Source organism: Hemicordylus capensis, chromosome 4 (assembly GCF_027244095.1).
Source record: "Hemicordylus capensis ecotype Gifberg chromosome 4, rHemCap1.1.pri, whole genome shotgun sequence".
NCBI lineage: Eukaryota > Metazoa > Chordata > Lepidosauria > Squamata > Cordylidae > Hemicordylus > Hemicordylus capensis.
The window spans coordinates 98492288-98512577 of NC_069660.1; the positions used below are offsets into that span (position 1 = coordinate 98492288).

The following is a 20290-nucleotide window of genomic DNA, read 5'->3' on the forward strand; positions in this document are numbered from 1 at the left end:
GCACGTGCCCTGCCTGCCCCACCCTACATACACCCCTGCCTAAGGCACCAGATCAGTCACTGATTTCTCCTCATAGCAGGAATTTAGAAACCAGGCATTTGCCCACAAAACTAAAGACCGCTTGCCCACAAAAGGCCACACTATCCACTTCTAATAACTAAAGATAAACTGCTGAAATGGGATGTGTCACAATTCCAATCAACAGGTGGGTTACATTTCCCAGTGGTGAAGAAAATACACGAATAAGGCTTGATGCTTCTGCTCATGATCAATTTCACCATGACTCTTTATGCTGAATGTATTCCTTATTCCATCTATCCAACATGCTGGTGAGTTGAATCCTCTGTATTTCTAAATCAAAGGCCTTATTTCTTGGGAATAAAAATTTCCATTGGGTAACAAACTAGATGATTACTAACATATCTTCAGGTGCCTTACTGGCTAGATCCCATTGATGGTAGTTAATGAACCTGAAAAACACATTTTTCCAAAATGTCCATCATTTCACACTGTGCTGGGTTAGAGCTCATTTGTTGATATATACATGGTGTGACACAATCCAATGAAAACTAAATGGGGAAAAAAATCAACTCTCTTTTCACTTCCACTGCACAGTATGTGAGTAGTAAATACTGCACTAGAATTTTATATATAGCTTGATTCAAAAAATCCATTCTGCTGTGACCCATGCAGCCTGGCTGAATGCAATTCAAAACATTGAGACTTACAGATTCAGTAAACAACATGATTAATTCTGGATATATTCTACTGCCACATACAATGACTGATTTCTTCTGTTTTTCAGCCCTTTCCCCATGATTGGAAGTGAAGTGATGGCAGGAACCAAAATGTTCCATGAGTGGTATGTGGACGGAAGCAATTCTGAACAGCACTGGGAGAAAACTAAATGTAGGTCAACAGTCAATTCAAGATCAGTTTGTTATGGTACGAGTTTCACAGTATTAAGTCAATTTTGTTTATTGTAACATATTTTTATAAAGTTTGTGTAAGGGCCTGGTGGAATCGGAGTCAAACATTGTTAATAAAATGGCAATGGGTCAGGTTCCAACATGGGCAGATGAAAATCCAAAGGGCCATAAAGCATGGTCAAAGATGAGTTGGTTGTTAGGTTTCAGAATGAGCATACTGATATGTATGGAGCTGAGATATATGGAGATATATGGATCAGAGATATATGGAGTGGACAAAGATTAAGTTAGTGGTTGGGTTCCACAACAATAAGTTGACAATCAGATAAGAGGGGGAAGTGAGGCAGGGCAAGGCAAGACTCTCTTCAGAATTTTTTCCTAGGAATGAAGATGAGCCAGACCCAGATCAATTCTTATACAGGCTTTTCAGCTTTTTTTTAAGGCAAAGGCAAAGCAATCAACAATAAAAGGTTTTACATAATACAGAGTTTACAAATTACATGAATTACAAGAATTATAATTCCATTTTGACATGTAAGCAATTGATAGTCATGTATTTCCTATTTTGAATACAAGGACACTTAATATACTTTTATCTTTTCTTTCCTAGATAACATTCTGACTCTCATGGCCGTATTCCCAAAGACTGGGGACTGGCGATCATCATCCACATATTCAAAAATGGAAGAAAGAATGACCCACCAACTACAGGCCCATCAGCCTGCTCAACACCATCAGCAAGCTCTGTGCTAGTTTCTATGGCAAACTTAAGGACTGGCTAGACCAAGAAAATCTGCTTGCAAAGAAAATTTAATCTTAGTATTTCCACTACTTTTATCACTTCTGCCATTCCATTCCCATCTTCTGGTTCCAAGGTTGCCACCTCTATTTCATTGAAATTGAGACACCATTAAATCCTTTTCTTTTTATTGATATCTGCCCCAGATGCCTGTCCATACTCACTCATGTTAAGAGCAATCACTTTCTTTTCTGCTGGACCACTGAAGAAAAAACAAACATCATCATTGTGTGCAACCAACAGGATTTTCTCCTCCTTGTCCTGTTTTTGTCTCATCCTCCTCCAATTTTATGCCCTCATTTCCCAATGGAACTCCTTTTAGAGAAGGACTTGCATTGATCTTCCTCAATAAGGGTTTGAACACCAAAACATAAAGGAGGGGGGCTAAGGGGGTCCACCGCCACAATCCGAAGGTGACTGGAAATGGACCTCCCAAAGGTCCATTCATTTAAATCTGGATTAGGGTTTTTGCAGAGAACTTGAATGTTGTGTATGAAGCCTTCTGAGATACAGTGCCATTTCAAGGTTTGCCATAAGTATCCATGATGGACCCTGTCAAATGCCTTTGACTGATTTGAAGTACATCTCCCTTCTACTCCTTTCTTTGTGCTTTCCCTATGACTTCCCTCATGAGTATCAAAGACTCTGCAATCCAACATCATGGGACTGTGCTCCTTGGTCCTATGCATACTAGCTTTCCAGCTACTTTTATCAAATGCTTATTCAGGACTTTGGCGAGCACTTGATAATCAATATTTGTTATGGTGATCAGGCACCAATTGGTGGAGAGGGTTGGATCACCCTCCTTTTTGCATTAAAAATGATGAGCTTTCCCTAATAATAAAAATTCCCCAAGTACTCTTTGTCCCATAAAGCTCGATTAAACTCTAACCTAATGAGCAGCACATCCTTGTACAATATCCCAGAAATATCCCAGGCTATCTAGGCCAGGGGCTGATGTTGGTTTAGCATCTCCAAGAGCTATCACACGACTGCTAAGTTTACTCCAGAGCCTTTGGTGAGGAACTTTGTCAAAAGCTTTCTGGAAGTCTTAATTCTGAATGTATGTTTTTCTTTCATGACATTTCATTCAAATTTTCATACCAAGAAAAATCAGAACGGTATGCCTATATGCTTTAGTTTGAAAATAATCCAATACTCAATTTCAGAATACAGTACTTAACCTGCCACCTAATGATGCAGCGGGGAAATGCTTGACTAACAAGCAGAAGGTTGCTGGTTTGAATCCCCGCTGGTACTATATCAGGCAGCACCAATATAGGAAGATGCTGAAAGGCATCATCTCATACTGCGCAGGAGGAGGCAATGGTAAACTCCTCCTGTATTCTAACAAAGAAAACCTAAATCTTATTTATATGGTAATAGTTTTTATGATCTAAGTTTTTAAGGAGTTATAAGGTTGGCTATTTTAAGAGCAAAAAGCAAAACATCAATCAGTAAACTTATAATTAGTAGTGTTCATATGAAATAATTTCAGAAGTTCAATTTTTACATGGAATCAAAAAACCTCATTATTTAGCCTGGATTTATCCATATAGCACTTCCTTATCAATATCTTTTTATAAATAGTGCTCCCATTTCTATTGACACTTGATTGTCAACATCCATTTCTGTCTTTCAGACTATGTAGACGAGAGCCATTTTAGGGATGAATACGAACCATTTTGTGGTTCTGTTCATGCTGGTTTGGTCCAACTATTAACTGCTTCAGCAGTTCAAGGGCAGCGCCGTCTGTGTCTGTGTGTGTGTGGCAGAGCAGTAGAGCAGGTCCTTACCTGCATGCCGCTGCTCCATGCAGCTTCCTGCTGATGTGGCTCTACCCCCAACAGCCCACGTATGACGATGGAATGGCACTGGCATACACATGGCCTCCGCACATGAGTGGAAACTATCTGCATGGTCAGCAACATGCTGACCACAAAAATAGCTTCTGCACATGTGCAGAGGCCATGTGCGTGCCGACATGTGTTGGCTGTTGTGGGGAGCGCTGCAGCAGCAGGAAGCTGCATGGAGAAGTGGTATGCAGGTAAAGACCTGCTCTACTCACTTTTAAAGGTGCTGCTCACCACTGCTGCTGCCTTCAAACCACCGAACCAGTTTACAAAACCAATTCACACCACCAAACTGGTTGGATTCGAACCTGTGCACAGACTGAGTTTCGTGCACATCACTAGACTGTTTGGCGTGTTTATGGGGGATCCGATATTTACAATAAACACCTTAACAGTTGTTTCTAATATGTATCTGTACATTGCTCGATGTGTTATGGTTCTATGCGCTTTTCAGAATCTGCTGTTTTCTGAACTTTGACCTTTATAGCTGTATCCCACCCCCACTCCAATTCATGAACAAAATTAAACAGCCCAAATTTCCACAGAAACTTCCAGTTACTTTAAAGAAGCAGGAAAACAGCATTACAAGGCAATCAAGGGACCAATGCTACATAAATAATGAATCAGTACCATGTGAACCAGGAATCCTTTAGTGCCCAAGGACTTCATTACAGGAAGTAGACAGGGACAGGGGAAACCCTTAATAAAATCTAAGGCATATTATAACATTGACTCAATAGTCTCATGGGTCTTAAAGAACTACTCTTGTGACTTTGGCATGATTGAGAAAATATTATTAAAGAGAGTCTTCCATTGTTTTTTTAAATTGTGAAATATAAGCACTCTGTTACTGTATTTACCTGAATCCAAGACTAGGTTTTCCCCAAGTGTTTTTATATTAGAAATTTGGGAGGTCGCCTTAAATTCAGAGTCCTGTTCCTTGAGTAAATGCAGGTAGAACCTGTGCTTAATCTCTGCTTTTTAAGGGGATCGTCTTAAATTCAGAATCATCTTCTATTCAGGTAAATATGATAATTCCAGCATTTTGCAGCTTTTTGTTGATTTTTTCTTTTCTACCAACACACCAAAAGTTTGGATTAAATTCAATACAAATTTTCAACAACCATTTCTGAAGCCAAGCTGTTTCACAGTTGCTGCTATAGAATACAAGATTGCAATTGCTTTCTATACAGGCCACTGACAATAAGGCTGTTTGCTACTGCCTTCCTTAATGCTGCTTTGCATAAGGAAGGCTCTGCAACCTTTATTGTTACTTCTAAGAATTTTCTGACTGAGAGTAACTCTGACTCCTAATCCATTATGCAGATCCCTCCCTCACTGCTGCAACAGAATTCTTGTAGATGCTCACCCACTCCCTTTACCATTAGCTTATATCTAAAGCAATACCTTAGCAGGCAGGATGGGGAGAAAACAGGCATACACCAACAGTAAAACAGCAGTAATTTAGAAATTGACAATGCTGCACCTTACCATGCATAAATTAGATCTAAACATCTGTGACAAAGTCAGCTCAGCTGACACAACCAAAAAGATTTCCCCAAGAGACTGAACCTCAAAGTCTCCACAGCATACCATTCCTTAATGGGGGGAGGAGGACTGTCTGAACTACTTTCCTACACACAGTCTAAATTCTACTTTAAATTGGATGAACCATGTCCCAACATGATCAAGAAATAGTATTCTGGTGTAGAGAGATGCACACTCATGTAGTGTGCACATCTGTAACATGCACAGCAGGCCAATCAAGCAGAGTATCATCCAAACTAGTCAATTCAGAGGTATGCATCATATGTATCATACACTGAAATGTCAGGCAATCTCAACTTAAAGCGCATAAATGAGATCTAAACATTTGTCACAAAGCCACCTCAACTACCACAGCCAGAAAGCTTTCCCCAAGATACTAAAACTCCAAAGCCCCTACAACTACTACTAAGCCATGCCCTCACTTTGAACTGACTTTCTGACACAGATATAGCCAAATCTAATTGGCTACCTGGCATTGCAGTGTCATGACATTCATTATGCAAGACCTGATTGATTTCAGCCAATCAGGGAAGGAAAACACCCAGGGGAACATAAGGTGCTGAAACAGCAGCATTGAGGGGAAACGACTGCTGCAACTAACAGATGTGAAATTTTATTGCTCAGTTAAATTTTTAAAAACTTTATTGATCAGTTAAAAAACATAGACTTAAGGGGTGTGAGGAAACATTTCAGTCCACCAAAGATCCTCTTTTGCTCTGAAAATGTTTTATATGCAAACATCCAACACAAATCTATTTAGACATTAATTTAGAAATCTTCTGAATGTCACGTTTTGTTTTGTTTTCTAAAAAGGCATTTATTTATTTTCAGCACAGAGGATAAAAACTGAAGGACAACAAAAATAGGCACATACACTGTATCAGTACTTCAGGTCCTCAAGTTATGAAGAATTTAAGTTTAATGAGATCATAGTCTTTAGCAAACTGTTAAGTGCAAAAAATTCTTACCTTTCTTCTTAGAGTCTTTCTTTGTGCTGGTTTTAACAGCCACTTGAAGTTCTGTCTCAGTTGACATCCTATTATATCCTTAGTCTTCTTCACACAGATCCAGTATCTCGGCCAGGCTCATTTAGAACAACTCTGCAGAAGTATAACTTAGCTTTTCAGATACTAGAATCCAGACAGCTCATTTCATTCACCCTTTTGGAGTGCTGCAAGAAAAAGCAACATAACAAAGAGTCATCTTTGTAGGACAAGAATAATGTTATCAAAGAAAAACCAAACACACCAAGGCAAGCAAACTTGCCACCTGGATGTGAATTTATTAACGCTGAGCTGAAACTATTTATTTATTTAAAAGACTGATACCTCATGGCTTCACAGAAGTCTCAGGGCAATTTACAAAAATTAAAAACTTAACAATATAACCACCAAAAAATTAAAAAATGCCTACCAATAAAGCCTGCCTGGAAAAAACAGAGTTCACTCATTAACTTCCATGTTCTTTTTCATATGGGTATTAAGCAACACCTCTTGTTTTCTACAGCTTTGACACTTGGAACATTTTTGAAGTTTCAGTGCTATTCAGCAGCCTTTTGTATCCCTAGCTCCAGCTTCTTCTCAACACCATTCTCCTCTTCCTTTGCCCACTCTGTGCTTAGCTTCAATTGATCCTCACTGCCACTTAAAATGATCAGAAAAATATGGTTTTGTTTATTAGTATTGTGACAACATGATGCCAGATGTAGCATTGCACATCATCCTCAAAAGTCACATAACCACAGCCTATCAGATTAAACAGTGAGGGCCAAATGAGCCAAGGACAGTGATGCCAAAGAAAGAGGAAGAGGAAATTGACATTAAGAAGCGACAGCCAGGGAAACAAAATGGCACAAAAAAGTCCTTAAGCAACATGAACATTGGCAATGTTTTAGGCTTGTTCTTTTTAAAAAAAATAATAATAATTAATAAATCTATTTGACAGTGTCAAATCCAATTTTGAAGAAAACATTGGCATTCAAAAATATTCAGTGCAGTACCAGGCCTACTTATTATGAGATCCCGCCCCCCCCCCAGAGGCCAATATGCTCCACAGTGAAACGTCAGCGTTAGGGACCCACCAGGGCTGTTGCATATAGGAAAACCAGGCCCAGCAGCGTTGCTCAACAGAGCAGTTGCAAAACTCCTGAAAACAACTCATGGGCACTTAGTCATCCTTCATTGGAAACAATGAAAGTAGAACTGTAGAAGTGCCCACATGCTGTTTTAAGGAGTTTTGCAACAGCCCTGTTGAACAACCTCACTGGGGCTGGCTTTACCATGTGCAGCAGTGCCAGCAGGTACCAGCATTGCACTGCACAGCATGTCAGTCAGGGTTTGTACGTACTGTTTACCATGCAATCAAATAAAGAAACCCATAAGTCTAAGAGTCTAGATTCTGATATTCTTAGCCATACTAGATTGTGCCCTTGACTTACAGTGCAAACATAATTGTTAATGAAATAATGCTTTGCATAAATTTTAATGAGGTGATCAGAACACACCTCTGCTAATCTCCTGCTAGTTAGGCAAGTGATACCTTTTTGTAGTTCATTTATTTATTTGGCATATTTGTAAAAGGTAAAGTGTGCCATCAAGTCGATTTCAACTCCTGACACCCACAGATCCCTGTGGTTTTCTTTTAGCAGAATATGGGAGGGGTTTACCATTGCCTCCTCCCACATAGTATGAGAAGATGCCTTTCAGCATCTTCCTATATTGCTGCTGCCCAATATAGTACCAGTGGGGATTCGAACCAGCAACCTTCTGTTTGTTACCACCCAAAATTCACATCTCTGGGCAGGTTACAATAAAACACAGATCAAAACCAAATTTAAAACATTAAAATAATTTAAAACAATGATTGATTCTATAAATCTAATGAAAAGTAGTGGCTCCCGTATATTTAAGTAAGGGGATTTTATCACAGTGCAGTGCCTTTCAGTAACTATTCCCTGGTGTTTGCCTCATGCCTTTTTTCTAATGTTAGCCCTTTTGGGTCAGGGAACAATCTTTTCATTTCTTTTTCTATTCAAATGATTGAGAACTTTTTTTTGGTTGGGAAGCAATATATAAATATTCTAAGCAACATCAGCAGTAGTTCATTCTCATGGTGTGCAAATTCTGAATTACTTTCCCTGGGGGACATAACTACATCATAAAGTTTACTTTATAGACTCGTTTCACAGATGGAAGAGGTGGAACAGGTTAGATAATCAACTTTGTCTACCTATTCAGGACTCACCCACCACCATTACTGGCAGGGCTATTCTGACAGAAAAAGCAATCCAAATGGTCACTTGGTATAACAAATATAAGCAGTGTGTGATCTGAGAGATATACTCTAATGTAGGGCTGCACAACTACCATTCCCGAGTGGGCTGGAACCATCCACAACTTGGTGTGCAGCAGCCAAGATCAACTTTTAGCACATCATTACATTAAAAACATTACAGTGGTCCCTCGACTTACAAACTACTCGACATAAGTATTTTTCGAGTTACAAACGGCAGTTTTAGATCCGGTTTTAGATGCGGTTTTTTCGACTTACAAATTTTTAGATGGGGTTTCCTCAACTTACGAATTTTACATGCGGTTTCCTTGACTTGCCTGCCTGTTTACTGCCTGTTTATTCTTGAAAAGAAATGTTCCTGTGCAGTTTGCAAGCCTTACTGGGGGTCTGGGTCTTTTTTCTAGGCTCCGGAACGCATTAATCCGTTCCCAATGCATTCCTATGGGAAACCGCTTTTCGACTTACGAATTTTTTGACTTACAAATGTGCATTCGGAACGGATTAATTTCGTAAGTAGAGGGACCACTGTATACTAGTTACTTCTGATCGGCTCTATTCCCCCTGTCAATGGACCCATAGTTTTAACCAAGGATAGTGACAAGAAAATAGGTCCTGTCCCTGCTCAATCAGTGGGGCCCCTGGAATGCGTGCCAGCTCCAAACAAATGCCAAGTCCTTTCCTCTCCCTAAATTGTTTTTGCTTTCAGGCTGCGATCCTAGGCATGCTTACATGGGAGTAAGCCTCAATGGATACACCATGGAACATATTTCTGAGAAAACATGCATAGGATGGTGCTATATGGCAGTTTCCAGCTCCTGTGTTGCCGCAGGATACCTAGGGCACAGTAAAATAGTCCCTGTGGGTCGAATTTGGCCCCCAGGCCTTATGTTGTACAGGCCTGCTTTAACATCTCTTACAACTTCACATAAGAAGATAGGACACAGTCAGTGTCCTAATAGTTGCTCCCCAGCACATTCCTCTGACATTGCACAGAATCTTGGAACACATCATTCAGATCACCAATGCAATCACTTGGGGAAGCAAAATGTTTTGGTCAAGCTTGCTTATGTAATACATTAGTCCATGTCATCTAAAGAAAAGCAGAACGCAGAACTTTTAAAGATGCATCATAAAGGTAAAGTGTGCCGTCAAATTGTTTTCTACTCCTGGTGCCCACAGAGCCCTGTGGTTTTCTTTTGTAGGAAGAGTTTACCATTGCCTCCTCCCACACAGTATGAGATGATGCCTTTCAGCATCTTTCTATATTGCTGCTACCCGATATTGTACCAGCGGGAATTCGAACCGGCAACCTACTGCTTGTTAGTCAACCATTTCCCCGCTGTGCCACTTAAGTATGCATCATACCTTAAAGGAATTCTCTGAACTTTCAATATGCTTATTCTCTGAACTTTCAATATGCTTCTCTGAACTTTCAATATGAACTTTCAATATGCTTGTGCTGCACACACCATTTTGAACAATTGATATCAGTAAGTTTGATTAAACTGCACATGGGAAAGGGATGAAATTAATCAATATGAATCTGGAAGAAGTGTTTAGATTTTCCAGAAATGAATATATACAATTTGGGGAAATTGTTATTTAATACATTTTTTTAAAGTGAATATTGAGTGTTCAATACCTCTGAATATGAATCTGCACAATTTTCAGTTTTTAAAGGGGAGCAACCAGCAAGAAACAAATCCAAAAATTTTTAACACACTGTTTATCAGAGAGTGACGATGAGGGAGAGAGAATTACAGCTTCTTTAAATATTATCCATCATTGCTATTTAAACAGCATATGGATACCCCTGCTAAGATCATTAGCCTACTGTGTTATGTAAAAGACACAATATAAATTAATATTTTTGCCTTAGGAGGTAGTGATTTGCCTTAGGAGGTAGTAATTTGCCTTAGGAGGTAGTAATTAAAATGGACCAGCTAGAAAAGGGGTAATACAGCATTATGGCAGCAAGAGCAGGTACAATTTTAAAAGAAACACATTACAGTTTTAAAAGAAACACAATACAGGGAATCTCTAGGAGTACTGGGATTTGAAACCAGAAATTCAGAAGTGCACTCCAGAGATTCAGAAAAATGTTTCTTAACACTGAAGTGCATGGCTCCAAAACAATTTAAATGTCTTAAAAGTGTTTACGATGAATAGAACACCGGTTCTATAAACACAGATACACACCACTGTTAACCTTCTCCATATTAATAAATGAGGCTATTCACACGAGCAGCCAAACCCAGGTTTGGGCAGCCCTGTCTGGGTCTGGCTGCCAGGGATGGGTGTCGATCCAGTACTGCTTGCCCTGTAAGCCTGAGGATTTAATCCAGGCTTCACCTAGTACAGGGCCGATCCCCCTAGAGTGCCTGACTCAGGGGGGAATCCCCCAATACACCACATTCATAGCACGGTGCATTGTGGGATATCCAGAGGCAGAGCATCCTTCCCCTGGTATCTCTGCTGCTGCGCTGCTCACCGCAGTGGTGCTCTCTGCGAGCATGGCGCAGCGAGCAGGGCTTCAGCCTGGATCATGTGGGGTATGGCAGAAGGGATCCCTCACTGGCTCACAGAAAAGACATTGTGTGCATGACCTCAACATGTTCTTCTCATTAGAGACAGTGCTGCGGCTACTATAATTACTTGTCATTTATACTATCAGCATGAATCATGAATTACAGAGTCATTTGCAGGTGGCAAAAGAAGTAGACCAGCAAGAAAGAAGAGCTCAATTTTATGTCCATGAAGGACAATAGCATTCATTTGGAATCCTTCGGCACTGGTGCCATACAGATCTCCCTACAGAGCAGGGACTCAGCATGGAGGGCCATATCAGGAACAGTCCAAGATGTGTTGCAGCAATTTAAACAATTTCAGTATCTTTTCAGATACACTGTAGATGCTGAAGCACTGCTGATGGTCAAATTACACTTATTCTACAATATTTTTTGTTTTGAAATTGCCACTATCAAAATACCATGTGCAAAATGCCAATGTGGTACCTAAAGTTGTAAAATGGAAACTTGAAAAATCTTTGACAATGAAAACTTACTGCTATAGTTAAGGAAACTATGGATATTTCTGCATACAGGAGCAGGATGTTTTCCTTCCCATATCCACAATCGGAACAGCAGCTCACTCTCTTATACCCCCTACCCTATGTGCATCATCTTGATGCCTCTTCTCAGTCACTTCCTGGTGAGGCTGGCATCTGTATTTCCTAGAAGTCTCTAAGCTCTGCTCTTCACAGCTCTAAGGGAGAAAAGCCATAGCCTGACGTCCCTGCATCTGGCCTATATTTATTACTGGATAGTCTCCAGCATCTCCGCAGCTTGTGCAGAGGCAAAAAAGTCTGTTTCACAGGTTCACCTCCTCTTGTGGAATATCCCAGTTTGTTCAGGATTGTGCCATGCAATCATAAAGGTCAAACACTTTTTTGTTGTTAAGAAAAGAAGCAATGCAAGAATCAAGCTTGCAGTCAACTAGATATAAGAGTTTCCAGCTGCCTCTGATGGAATAGAACACCAGTTCTCAGTAAGACCCACGATTCTCAAGGTAACACTACTTGTGTGTCCCTAAACGGCTGTTTCTGATCCTATCAGGAATCAATATATCTTGTGACAGAATCCTAACGAGACTCCCCACAGTTCAGTCACTGACAATGATTTAGAAAACCAGTTCCCTATAATTTAGGAGATTAAAGCTCCTCAACACTAGAGAATGATTTGACAATTTAAATCACTTATTGACGCTAAGTCTGTAAAACCACTTGCCCTTTTCAAATTCAGGCTCTTTCAACATTTTGAAATGCTTCAATAACACTACATGGCTATGCACAATTTGCATTAATTTAATATTCTTTTAGTGTGTCAGGGTTTGTGTATGGTTCTTCTTAATGAGCTCTTCAGATCTGTATGTGAATTATGCAACTTTCAAGGACAGATCTTCAAAGTCTGCTCAATTGACTTAAAAGTATAAAGTTTCTGCCTCCTCTCACAGAAACCCAAATAAATAAATCAAACCTCCACAACAACACATAAACAACCCAAAATTAAACCCACCAATTCTCTAAAACCATTGAAGTTCCAGACAGGCTGTAAATTACCTTCCTCAATAGGAAATTGAAATTTAATCTATGAAATCAAGGTGTTAAATGACACAGAAACTTCTACCAGAACTGCATTATAGTTTACAGAAAACTATGCAGACACATTAAAATAAATTCAGGATCTGAGTAAGATAAAACTGCTAAGCTTATAACTTTGTGGGAAGTGAGGAGAGATGGGACATTTCAATCCATGTAGAGAAAGAAGAGACACAAAACAGGCACTCATCTAACATAGAAAGAAAATGGTTAATCTTCTAGCAAATGTACATGAGATAATATCTGCCAAAAGAATTCTAAATGCAATGGGCTCTCACTTGGTCTCTTGCAAAGCTTATCTTTATTGCATAGTAAATGCAGTCTTACGAACAGTTCAGATTTAATCATATCAGCTCCATGCTTATAGAGCTTGTCCTGCATATCAAAACATGCACTGAATCTTTAATATTCCAGTGCTTTGCAATTCCAGTCTTTGTAGCTACTAACAGATTTTTAGTGTCTTGTGACAAAAGAATCAAAGTTTAGCATACTCCCCATTATTACATGCATAATACTTAGTTTTTTTTCCAAAATTCACTGCAAATGCACAATCCTATCACACCCATATACAAAGTAGCATCTATTGCCCGATATTTAAAAAAAAAAAAAATTGGGTGGTTTCATAGATTATATTAAGTCTTTGTATTGTGGGGTAACTTTGATAGTACAGGAGTCTAGTGCAAAATACTTTACCTCTGGGTACGAATTGCATACTGAAGGTGAATATGGAACTTTGCAGATCACCCAGTCTTCGTGAGGTCAAAGTTGGCTAGAAGTGACCAACAGGTGGCCGTCATTATTTGTGGGGGTTCCGCTCTTGCCTATAGGCGTAAATACGGAAACTGTGAACAACGGAACCTTGAATAAATGGGAATTGGGAGGTTAGGATTCTCAACCAAAAAGTGGGGGGCAAAAAAGAAAGGGGAGCAGAAATAAGAGAAGAAAAGGACAGAACCTTATTCTCCAGCTCTCCAGCAATGTCCCCCAAGCACCCAAAATGTTCAAATATTCCTCTCTCTATATATTCGCTTATATATATAAAAGATATATATAATTATTCACTTATATATATAAATGAGCCACAAAATGGCTCTGTTGGAAAATGGCAGCCGGAAATGACATCGTAAGTCATTTCTAGGTTATTTTCAGCCACTCAAAACCACAGATAGATGAATTTAGCCTATGTTTCTACCTGCACATAATGAAACTGGGTCTCGAAGACCCAATCGTGGATAAGCAAAACCACAGGTTCTGCATTCCATTCCTCCTGAATTCCAACATAATTAGACATTTTTCTGAAATTAGTTTTGGAGCTGGAAATTAATTTTAAATTAATTTAAATTAATTAATTTTTGAAATTAATTTTGGAGCTCAGTTTGATAGAGTATTCAGCTCATGTACATTTTTTCTATCTCTGTCTTACAAACACACATGTGTGTAGATTTAAAAAGCTGTTTTTGATGCAAACATACATATCACTGCATCAAGATTGTTTTTGTGTGATGTCTTACTGATGTGTACAGTATATATTCTGCAGATTAGTAGAACATCACTCACAAAGAATCTCGCATATGTAAAATCTCCTCAAGGCTGCTTTTTTGTGGTACTTTATGAACATACATTGGTCACATCAAGACTTGATTTTTGCAGTGTTTTACCAATGTGAATGTGTGTGCATCAGTAACGTGGAAAGGGGAAGCACAAATGAACTTAAGGAACTGAAAGCTGGGGAAAACTGAGCATGCACACTACTTTGTACAATGTTCAGATTTTTTAAAAAAAGAATATAAGAGTCACTTCAGCACAAAGACCAGGTAAATTGAAATTTCAGGGAAAAATTCACATGAGGGAAACTTCAGCAGCAATTTTATCTTACCAAATTATACTGCTCAACCCATACAGTATTGGGTTTGAGGGATTGAGGGATCCCAGGGAAAAGTGTCCAAAGATGCATGTCCATATGAGAAGGAAAACATTGTGATCCAATGGCTAGGGAGCTGTGACAAAAACTAGGTTTAACTCCCTCTTCTTTCACAAAGTCACAGTGGGTAGCTGTGAGTAAGTTGCCTCAATTTTCTCATCTGTTTAATAGGTGTTAATAACAACCTGCCTCTTAAGTTCATCTTTGAGCCATCAAGACTGCAAAGCACAATGAAAATTTAAAATGCCTATATAACCAATTATAAGTGGAACACAGGTAGAATGTTGAAAAGGCCAGTCTCTTTACTGAAAACAGTATTTTTATTATTGCTTTTCTTGGGGGAAAATGACAGTGGCAATTGCAGTTTATCTTGAGCTCGCTAGAGGAGGGATACAGGAGGCCCCTTTCCTTTTGATTAAGCACTGTCTGGTACTCTATGCTTTATTAAGCTGTACAACAAGATTGACAAGGGTAAAGATGCTTTCAACAGCCCTCCCAGCCAGGATCTACTGCTTTGTCTTTCAGGCCCTTTCAACAGAAGCGGAAGGAAGCTTTTCCCCTTTAATTATCATGGCATATTATTTCTTTTTAAGGAGCTGTCAGCTACACAGCATTCACTTAACGGGTCTCTCATTCAGATAATGACAATGGAACTGTTTCACAGGAGTGGCTGTTTAAACACAATATAAATAACCTCAATTTTCAGGAAAAAAGAAAGGTTGATTAAAACAAAAACACACTGATCAAGATTATTTTAAGAGAATAACAAACACAGCACCAGCCTAAAGCAGAAATGATTTCCAAAACCAGAAAAAAGAGGACAGCTACTAAATTACCACTGAAATGTAACATACTGTAAAGTGTTTAAGTTAGAGAAAACAATACAATTATGATGATTTTATATTGTTTGCCATTTTAGACTGTGCAGATTCATCTTGAATGAATTAAAATATGCCTAAGAAACATGAGGACCCATATGCAATTAAAATCACATCTACATGAGGTAATGCAAGACCTTCAGGAGCCTGAAATCGGGAAATACTGCTTGCCCCCTGCAGCCACTGCCTAGTTCAGCAACCCACCCCATTTGCCCACTGCCTCACTCAGATCTGAAAGAGAGGAGGGGGAACAGAGTGAAAGAGGAAACAGAGAAGAGAAGAGAGTGCTGAGCTAGAGTGTCTCTTCACCATCCTTTTCTCCTCCACTTTATCTTCTACCCCTTCATTTTCAGTTCCAAATTAGATGGCAGTACTGATGGGCAATATGTGCTCCCATGTTGTCAAGCCAGGTGATGTGGTGGCGAGCAGGTGGCATACTATTTCATGCCTGCCACCTAATAAACCACTGACTGAAGAGAACACCTCAGTTCATGTTAGTATGAGGCCAGGCCTGCATGAGGCTCTCTTGGATAATACAATCTTAAAGCCAAATGTAGGCACAAGCCAACAGGAGCATCTTTTGTGCAAGCCCCATTGAATGAATGAACAGGTATATGTTATGTGCTCTTGTGCACATCCCATTCCACTCATCTATTTTGGCACCAAAGTTCATATTAACTTGACTCAAAATGCTTCCAGCAAGACCTTCCTGCCACCATCACCCCCAAGTAAAGGGAAGGGGGTGGTAAGGCAGAATACAGGGTCTCACAGAGGTTTGGGAGGAAGGCACCAAACCTCTGGCGCTCTTGCCCCTGGACTTCTGGGCTGAAGTCCAGGGCCTCCATACACCCTGGGGGACCCCAAGCCATCTTTTGTCTGTTCTTGATGGTGTGGTTTGTGCCCTCAGGAACCTACATGTTAAAAAATGATGCTTAACCTGTAGCAGGAGAGTCTCCAAAGGCCTTTAGGTCCAGGCTCCAAAATTACCTAGGTGCACCTCTGTCTCAGCATGCTCCCTCAGCACCTCTGCCTCAGCATGCTCCTCAGCATGCTCCCAATGCATCACTGGAAATGAAAACATTGAACTTGTAAAAAATAAGAGCTTTTTAAAATCTTGCATAGAAAGAATCCAAATTCTGAATCCAGTCAGGAGAAGTTTGCCTATCATTAATTTCAATGAAATGTGCACAGGAGAAGTTTCCATGATTTGTCCCAACAGGTATTATGGATGTGTTCATACTTAGCGTTTTTTAAAAGCCAATGTCACACTCTATTATCTTCTAAAGAGTACATATGAGAACACTATCTCAACATCTGTAATTTTTTTTCAAAAGTAGGGTTCAGAGTAAGTTCATTCTTGAAATGCTGTTGCCTTCAAACTGTAGTTCTTTGTTTGGGCCACGCTGATAAATTCAAGTATATTGTCTGCATTTATTTTGTTTGGGTGTCCAAATCAGAATGGCAAGCAAGCTGCTATTCACAGCAACAGCTTTTATTGTTTCTACCAATCTAGGTCATCTTTTTTTTTTAAAATGAGCAGAATGTGTTTTATCAATGAGATGCCATTTTTGCTCTGCTCTCACTCTAGTTTAAGAGTCACAGTTCCACTTTTCTTTTAAACTATTTCTTTTCCAAATATTTCTACCAGTTGTTCAATGCTACAGCAATCATTATTTATCACAATAGTATGGGCATGACTTAGATTTTCCTGAAGATGATACACTTAACCTCCTTAATTTAACAAAACACGGGAGGATTACTCTTCTCTTATTGAGTGCACGAAGGAGTAATGCAAACAATTTCTAATTAATTGGCTTTTTTAATTCTAGGAGAAGTACAGAGCTTACATTCTGAATGTGTTTTACAATGATATAAAACCTAGGAATTAATGAAGTAAACATTCCAAAACCCAAGTAAAAACAGTTAAAAGAGCAGTAGCAGTTGTTTGCTATTTATTTTGCACAACTGATTAAATGCCACAAGTTTTTTATTTACCACCTTCACTCGAGAAAAGAAAAGAAAAAGAATTAGTCTACATTTGCACCAAAAACACATTTTATAGATTTCACAGTTTGGGCTGCAAGACAAACTATTGATTTTAATGGATAACTCCAAAGCAGATTGTCCGGACAAAATTGTTTTCTTCCTTGCATTGCTTAGCACATTAATGAGGCAAGCAAACCCACCGCTGTGGCTACTGGCTTGGGTTAAGAAGGCACAGAAGACTAGACAATGATGTATTTCTTGCCACCTAATATGAACCAATAGTGATCCACCACAATCTCTCCTGACTGTAAAATAATCAGGATCCACCACAATCTCTCCTGACTTCAACTTACCTACCTACTAACCACACATACACACTACTTATATGCCCTAACTGCTGACATCTAAACTAATATTGCATATGCCAAATAACATTTCACACAAGAACAGTAGATTTTCACCAATCTCCCCTTCCTTGTGCAGACTTTCATGACCTCCCAAAATATATTCTTGAGGGTTTCAAGAATGTATTTTGCCCTCAGGGACATATTTTCAGGAAGTACAGAAGTCTGAAGTGGGAGGTCAGCAAAATCTCCCCTCCCTAATTGTGTGAACACATTATTTGGTGTATGCAACCGTAGAATGAATGTTAGTCACTGTACATATACAGTGGGACTTTTCTATCCACTTAATGGACAGAAATCTATCCACTTAATGGATAGAAATCTACCACCTTCAGGTAGATCTGGTAAATCCAGGCTTCACACTATCTGTTAAAGTTTTAAATATGAAAAATCCTAGGCATATATTCACTGTGAGAGACGAGGAAGAGAAAGTATACACAGAACTGAGAAGAAGAATTTTAGAATTGGAAGTGACCAATTTTAGAATTGCAAGTGACCATTATAGTCAAACCTGCTCATTGCTCACAGGACTTGGTTTCCAGACTGTATCACTGTCAAACAGTTCTTCAGGTACTTCCTAATGTCTAGCCCAAATATGCTTTCTTGCAATTTCAACCCACTGGTTCAAGTCCTGCGCTCAGGAGCAACAGAGAACATCCTCCTTCTATGTGTTAGCCCTTCAGATGTTTGAAGACAGCCCTTAGTCTTCTAAGGAGCTTACCTAGCTCCTTTAACTGTTTCTCATAGGACTTGGGTCCAGATCCCTTACCATCTTTGTTGCCCTCCTCTGAACCCATTTCAGTTTATCAATATCCTTCTTAAAGCAGTATTCTGCTTTACAAAACCAGTTTTTCCAATTCAGTTCAAATCTGAACTGGATTCGAACGGAACCAGACCAGTTCGGTTTTGCCCCCTCTGGACTGGGGCACCAGCTAAGCTCAAATTCAAGCCAGTTTGGGCCCAGTTCGGGGGGGGGGGGGCTTCCCTAACTAGCCAGTATTGTTGAAGAAAAACTCAAATTACTCACACCATTGGAAGTCACTGTGGTGGCAGCAGGGCGTATGGAGGCTCCCTCACTCCCGCTGGCCTCCACCCAGTCTCCCAGGCCAGCAAATGACCCGTGTGCATGCATGGAGGCCAAAAACATAGCCACCATGCATGTACAGAGACCCGAGATGTCCCAAAATGGGCCAGAAGACTTAGGGGGAGGCCAGAGTGGGTAGAGGGAGCCACCGCAGCCCTACCACAGTTACTGCCAGTGGTGTGAGTAATTCAAATTATTCTTTGACAATACTGGCTACTTATGGAAGCCCCCCCACCCCACGCCCGCTGCCCTCAGACCAGCCTGAGCAGCTCAACCTCAGACCAAACCGGTCTCAATTCAGTCTGAGGTTGATCCTTCAGACCAAATCAGTTCGAATTCAAACCAGCTCAATTTTAAGCCAGTTCACACTCCTCTAATTCCAGGTGAGGTCTGACCAACACAGAATAAAGTGGAATGACTACATTAATGCAGCATAGGATTGTATTAGCTTTTTTTAACAACTGCATCACACTGCTGGCTCATGTTCAATACTTCAGAACTCAATTCAAAGAGTAAGTTTAAATGCTGATGGCTTGGTATTCTTTTACTTTTTCTTTCTTTTCTTTTTTAAACTGTGCAGGAAGGTAGATGGCAAATAGGGGGGAAGTGGCAAAAACAAACCAGACATAACTATTTTATATTATGCTATTGCATTCCATTAGCAGTTGAGAGCTGATTGTTATGACACTCCACTTTTGCATTTTATAATGTAGGAGCTGGCATTTTACATGTATTTTATAATGTAGGAATTGGAATTCCTGACATATATATTGTGACCCAATCCATGCCATGTTTATATGTATGGAAACATACAAAGGCATGACAATTCCCATGCTACATTTTTAAGATTCCACCCAATATTCCTTGTGCATTATATCTGATTAAATTTAAGACAGACAGCAATGATAACTGACCTCATGTGGGTTTTCCTTCACTAATCTTTCCTGTGTTCTTAATTTAAAATGGTATGGTAATAAGAATGAGCAGATTTCATCATTGTTCTGTGGGTTCTGTCCCATATTTACTCCCATTGCCTTTTGGTTAACTTGGAGAATTTCTAAAGTTAATTTTGGAGCTGATGCATGTGGAGTTTGCCAGTCTTCAGTTCCTGTCTTTTTCCTACAGGTTACTGAGGTACAAAAATGTTCATTGATTGTGCAGACAGGAATCCTAATGCAATTGCACAATCATATCAGGATTCCTTTTGTGTGGTCTAATTTAATATGCATATGGATTATGTGCATTGGTAGTCTCTTAGAAAAACAATGAGAACTGCAGCAAACTGTGCATACACAATGGTCTGAATAAAGAAAAAAATCAAATAGAACAATGGTAGATCACTAATACATTGGTGTAATTCTGCAAATCAGTTCAGGTAATTCAGAAACCCAATATTTGGATACAAATTCTAATGAGGAAAATGTAAGCATCCATAATATAT

The 20290-nt window shown here is 39.5% G+C and overlaps 1 protein-coding gene across 22 annotated transcripts in view; it reads right to left on the reverse strand.

Annotated features, from left to right (window-relative positions):
• Positions 1-20290, reverse strand: part of DAB1 (DAB adaptor protein 1) — a 1026794-nt gene that overhangs the window by 260904 nt on the left and 745600 nt on the right. For all 22 annotated transcript variants that reach the window (XM_053244289.1, XM_053244273.1, XM_053244275.1 and 19 more), the window contains one exon: positions 6098-6300. In XM_053244289.1, the coding sequence (XP_053100264.1) occupies positions 6098-6164 (67 nt within the window). In that variant the 5' untranslated portion in view covers positions 6165-6300. The remainder of the gene's footprint in view (positions 1-6097; positions 6301-20290) is intronic.